Genomic DNA, 6,136 nt, shown 5'->3' on the forward strand with positions numbered 1-6,136 from the left:
ATCTTTTTTGGGGTTAATCTACCCATTTTCTCACGTGAAACTTTGCAGGTTTACAGAGGGATTGGATCACCACCCAATTTAAGCATACAATTTGTGTCACATGCCACGTTACTACTGTCACAATCTTCCTCTTTTTTCCAAGAATACACTACACATTATCATCTCACATGAACCTCGCTTTCATCTTAAAGCAATCACAGCCAACTAGGGAGGAAAAAAAAAAGAAAAAGAATCCAGAAAAGTATACAAAGAATGAAAAGGGAGCCAATATGGAAGGAGCGGGCTCAATCTTTTTTTTGCCTAAATACATAGATGAAATGTTAAAGAGAAAAACAGTTGTTAAAGCAACAGCCAAAGATACCACAGCTAGAGAGAAGCTCAGTTCAAAAGGTGAAAAAGAAATAAGACGCGAAAAAATACGCAACAGAAGAGCAGGTGGAAGGCAAATTGAAAAGGCGCATTTCTGGACTCCTAATTGATGTTACATACTAAACCCCCTTGGGGCTATATTAGTATCCTAGGGAGCTTTGGTGGCGTCATCTCCTGGTAGATCATCTTCATCGTGGTAGATGTTTTCCGCCATCTGCCAGATTTGTAGTATATTGTCCTCAGCAACACTAGCAACGACCCAGTCTTCACATGGGTTCCATGAGAAGTCAGAAATTTTACTTGTATGGCCACCATGAATAAAGAGCAACTCCGGTGGCCCATCTTCTGCATCTTCTGGTGTTTGTTCTTCATCAATCCTGAAACCAAAATCAAAAAGTGAATTTCAGGTTTACTGCTGCCTGTAGGTCTCAAGGGAAACATTAATAGTGATTCCAGCGAATCCTCCAAAAATCCCATGTAAACACCATAAAATCAAAAATAGAAAAGGCAAAGACATTTAAGCCTAGACTGCTAGACATTAATGTATCACTGAGCAGATTTTTTTTTTGACACAGCAAATTATCATATGGTTAAAACTAGTTTCTTTGTAATTCTGGTTAAAGTACAAGATCTCAAATCCTCGACGCAATGATATCTATAATGTCAACGTCTAGCTCTTAGACAACAATTTTTGTTACATAGCAAAAACAATAGAAGGGACACCAAGTAATTCAGTAAATAAATGTAAAAGTTATTTTTTTTTAAGAATGAAAATAAATGTAAATGTTTTGAAACTGAATTTTGAAATCCCAGATACTGGACTGGGATCAGAAACTCAGATTCGGACCACATGATACTACAATTGTACATCTGGAGCATCATGTGCACAAATCAACATGGAACTTTAATTCCACACATGCCAGTACTCAGTGGAGCATATGATGTAGTCATTTTCACATGTTAGGACAATTCGGTATTGACTCAAACACACAAAAGGATGAGCCTACATCAGACAATGAATTGGCATAACTTTTTAAGCTGACTTCTGTACTAGGTGGTTTTCTGAAGGAGTTCGGGGGCTTGGTGCTAGGTTGGAGAAGAGGGAAGGAATGGGGTGAGATAGATCCTAACTTCAGGTGAACTATAGCAGGCAAGACAAGGGAGGTGTTAACATACAGATAGAATCACAAAAAACATCAAAGAGCTATAAGCCCACTTTTAAAGACCTGTGACTAATAAAAATACCCACTTGACAGACAGAACATTCATTCTGACATTACAATAATACTAGTAGTGATAGTTGAAAGAGCAACCTGCTTAGATCCCAAACCATGAGTCTCCTACCAAGGCAACAAGAAGCTAAGATGGTTTCATTCTTCGGATTCCATCCAACCTGGAAAACCTCCTCCCTGTAGAAAAGTTACAAGTAAAGCAAGGATGACTAACTGTAAAACCATACGTATGAGCTTCTATGATACTCTTCAAACTTTTTAAGTATTATACTTCCTCCGTCCGAATTTATGTGGCGGTGTTTGACTAGGCACATAGTTTAAGAAAGAGATGAAAACTTTCGAAACTTGAGGTCTAGAACAAGCCATAAAAATTTGTGTGGCTATAAATCGTTTCACTAAGGGTAAAATGAGAAACTTAAAGTTAAGTTGTTTCTAAAATAAGGAAGTATGACATTCTTTTGAAGATAGACTAAAAATGAAAGCAAGACACATAAATCGGGACATAGAGAGTACTATTTGTCATGACTGATGAGGGTTACCAACATTTTGCTCAGAAGTATATGTAAGGAAGACATCTTACTTGTGACAGTCCAAGGTATGCAGTGCAGTAGAAATCTTGCGTAGATCAAATAATTTAACTGTCTTATCTGTAGATCCTGTTGCTACAACCCATTCATTAAAGGGGTTGAAAGCTAAGCAGTTAACCTGATCAAAAGACAAAGGTGGTCAACCATGCAGAATTATGTACTCAAACATGCTTTTTTACGAACACCAGGATCTACTTCACTGCAGTAAGACATTGTTTTTTGCCTAATAAGCAATGTACATTAAAGTTCATCCTTCGCACACGATAAGTAATCAGAACAGCATCACAATGGACCCTCATAAGAGAATTGTATATCTAAAGAAGCAGCATAGAGTAGTATTTTAAATTCAATAACTTCTCCTTGAAGCCCCACCCCCACCTTTTTTTTTTCTTTCTTTTGTGTGCGCGTGGGGTTGTTGTGGGGGGTGGGGGGGACCATCTCCTTGAGCCATTTAAAGTAAAAGTTCACGAACAGAACATAGGGAAGCAATCAAAATACGACATGTTAGTTCAAAGAATATCTAAACTATAGCATGCACCTAAAGTCAACCTAACAGAGTGGAAAAAGCATATCACAGGCTTCATCTAATGGGTGTGTTACTAAATCAACTGATTCTGTAGCGTGCTGGGTGGGAATGGATATATACAGCTAATGGAACAACAGGAAGAGGCACCACATTGTATATATGCAACTAAGAGCAATCCCGACATGAAAATCAAACTATAGGTTTTCACAAACAGCACTACCACTTGTTTGCATATTCCGATATTGTAAAATCCACAATTATGAATATAGGAGTATGGGTAAATATGGTAAATCCAAATTCTAGTTTTAAGAAAAAATGTAATTATTTTGTAAGCACGAGATTCTCACATTCCATGGAAGAACCAAAAGACTGCCAACTATGTTAATAAGAAATATTCAAATAGTTCCTCCAAAACTATGTTGCTCGGATCCTCCAAAAATGTTGCCGAGTGTGTCGGATCCTCCAAAAAGTTGTACATTTTTTTGAGGATCTGACAACGGAGCAGCAGCACTTTTTGGAGGATGTGAGCAACATAGCTACAAAAGGCCAAAGGAAAGCGCTGTCAATTGCATAAATATGGAAAAGTCCAGCTAAGAAGTCTAAGTCGCACCTCGCTTTGATGTGCGACTACAGATTGTATAGGCTTGGTCACCGATGGAGTCCGCAGATCCCATATGTGCAGATACTGATCATCCCCAACAGAGCCAAATAAATACTCGTGCCTCAGATGCCATGCTACATCCTCTACGACACCTTCATGAATCTATACATTTCAAATATTAGAATAAATCAAGAAAGGTTGACAAAATCATAATGAGAAAATAATCCGAGAGACAAGACTTCCAGGATCGGTCGACTGAAACTTCAGGCAGCAAAAAGCTGAGATGATGTGACTGCCAACTCTAAATATCCTTTGAGGTAAAAGTTGGGACACTATTGGAAGTTTCAGTTTGCCTTTTGTAACATGATATTAATTACAAAGGCTATGTGGTCTGTGAAGAGAACTCGTGCTATTCTACTTCAGTTCCCTTCTTTTACTTCCAAGGTGCCTGAGGATGTTTGCTGGAAGGATAGTATGCAAGGTCTTCTCCATATATCAATTATAGTTACTTTCACGAGACAAAACTACAAGCAGTAAGCAGAGTAACAAAGTGACAACAATATGCAGTGCACCAAGGCAGTAAGCTATGCAGATTCGTCAAGAAAGCATAAGGCATACCTTAAATATCTGCATAGCATCTAGAGCCTTATTTTTGGGAGTGGCATTGATGTCCCATAAACATATCTGAGCGTCATCTGAACCACTCAATAAATGACCCTGCTTAAATTGACTCCACGACAAACCATAGCCCTCTGTGCTGTGGCCTCTTAATCTCAAATCTGGATTGCATGCACCATCTAGAGGAGGCTTAGATGGATGTTTACTATAGTCAAAAACATAAACTTCAGCACTAATTGTCTTAGTCGCGATGATGAATGAGTTTTGGGGCATATATCGAGCCCGATTAACCTCTCCATCATGATTTATCTGTTGGATTATTTGTACCTGAAAGAGAAATATTTGTCATTATAAATATCAGTCAATGTTAAAAGAGATACACCAAGTTCACTCTGATGTTGATGGGGAAATAATAGCACAGCAAAAAAATGTGGAAATGGGGCCTCCAAACGATCTGAATTGGCACCAATAGCCCATTTTAAAAGACTTCTCAGACAACTAGAGTTTAGGGATCCATGTCCCAATAGAGAATTCATTATCAAATTTCTATTGAATCCACATGCCAACAATAACTTCTTATAACAGTAACATCAATCTACACCAATAGGACATAGGCATAAATGATATTCACATAAGAAGCTTTTCGAAGTTCCTCTGCTGGCAATTCAAAACTTTATTAATTCTCTCCCAAAACAATGTGGTTTGTCATTAGAATCTTTGTATTCAGTAGTGTGGAGCTACATAACCAACAGTTTTAGAATTCTAACCAAAGCAGTAAGCATTAGCTAATTGTTACTAGCCATTTCACCTAAGCTACCAGCAAAACATTACTGAGCTGGGCTTCAAGCACCACTATTCATATTATAGCCTCAAGTGGCCTCCTTATAAAAAGAGATATTTCAACAATATCAGGACTCAGGAAGAAGCAGAGGAACGATGAAAACTCAAACTACAACAGCACATTGAACTTCAACAAGAATGTGTCAGTCAAATACTTCACTCTTCCAAAAGAGATTAGCATGTTAGGTGCCACACTGAATCAGAAAATATTGTGCTTTGGGTGCTAATTGTGCTCGGCACCTTTTTTTCTCTTTTGGTAAATTTTTAAATTTACCTTAAGCTGAAAACCAAGAGTTAAACTAGTCAACTTTCAATTCACTACACCCTACTAAATAAGCTGCAAAGGAGACAACTGTAGGCCACATAATCTGTCACATAACCTCAGAGCTAGTATAATTAAATAAATCGCATAAATTTAAGACCTTTACACCTGTATATATAAAAACTCCCAGAACACTGAAAAGGGAAATCCACATAACAGTCAAAAATTAGAAAAGATTTAAACCTTGCCATTGGCGCAACCAAATCCGCCAAATTCAGACCGATCATCATCATAATGTCTGGCATCATTCTCAGCATCCTCGAGAGGGAGCTGAACCTGAGCAAGCATGAGATAGTTCGGCTCATTTTCGGATGTGTGGGTCCCCAAAATCATCTTCTGAACAGAATAATCTTTTCCTGGCGGCTCTTCCCGGTCCGGTAACCATTCGACAGTGAGTGAAGGCCATTCAAGCGCGTGGGTAATAACCAGATCGTAAAGAAAAGGTGTGTTCTTCTTCCAAATCTTGTACTCTTCGTTTATCAGCCTCTCTTCAATTTCACCTCTCATCTCATCCTCGTCTTTCCCCATTACACGGATTTCAGCACTGCCCTTTGGATTTTATTTTTTCCCCTTCTCGCTCTCTGAGTGTGTGCGGTTGCGTGGGGTTTTTGTGGAGTTTGGGGATTTTTACGAGGGTTTGTAGAGATTTGGAGGGAACGGTATTTTTCAGTGGGATTCTCTTTTTTTGCGGGATTGTGGATTTTCTGAAGGGTTTTATATTTACGACGAACTTGGGCTGTGACCCGAATTAGAAGCATCAAATTTGGGGCGATGTGCACATATAGCCAGTAATAACACATGTATTTACTTTTAAGCCACTATTTTAAATATATTTAGTCTTTAGCCACTGCTTTAATAAACTTTTACCCGTCCGGACGAAAATACCCTTCTACTATATAGGATTTCGCTGATGCATACGCTCCTTATTTACGATCAGCAGCAGCTCAAACTTACGTGCAAACTTACGTGCAGAGGATTGTTGTGATCGTCCAAAATTGCAGAAACTTCTCTTCCGATTTCAAACTTTTTGTCTAAGTTCAA

General features: G+C 38.4%; 1 protein-coding gene across 1 annotated transcript; it reads right to left on the minus strand.

Moving 5' to 3' along the window:
• Positions 1–270: 270 nt before the first annotated feature.
• On the minus strand, positions 271–5,874 carry LOC107828333 (histone-binding protein MSI1). The gene is made up of 6 exons (XM_075238690.1): positions 5,279–5,874; positions 3,934–4,260; positions 3,325–3,477; positions 2,182–2,306; positions 1,683–1,778; positions 271–746 (listed from the first exon to the last, which is right to left on the minus strand). Exons 1-6 carry the CDS (start codon positions 5,621–5,623, stop codon positions 518–520), a joined length of 1,275 nt encoding a protein of 424 aa, XP_075094791.1. The 5' UTR covers positions 5,624–5,874; the 3' UTR covers positions 271–517.
• Positions 5,875–6,136: the final 262 nt, after the last annotated feature.

The sequence above is a fragment of the Nicotiana tabacum genome, chromosome 19 (assembly GCF_000715075.1).
Source record: "Nicotiana tabacum cultivar K326 chromosome 19, ASM71507v2, whole genome shotgun sequence".
Lineage (NCBI taxonomy): Eukaryota > Viridiplantae > Streptophyta > Magnoliopsida > Solanales > Solanaceae > Nicotiana > Nicotiana tabacum.

Excerpts from the sequence above, each read along its gene's own strand:
- LOC107828333 (XM_075238690.1), bottom strand. The coding sequence starts at position 5,623 with ATGGGGAAAGACGAGGATGAGATGAGAGGTGAAATTGAAGAGAGGCTG. Across the intron at positions 3,478-3,933 it reads ATGCTATGCAGATATTTAAG|ATTCATGAAGGTGTCGTAGA; the intron begins GTATGCCTTATG and ends TGAAATGTATAG. Across the intron at positions 1,779-2,181 it reads CATACCTTGGACTGTCACAA|GGAGGAGGTTTTCCAGGTTG; the intron begins GTAAGATGTCTT and ends ACTTTTCTACAG.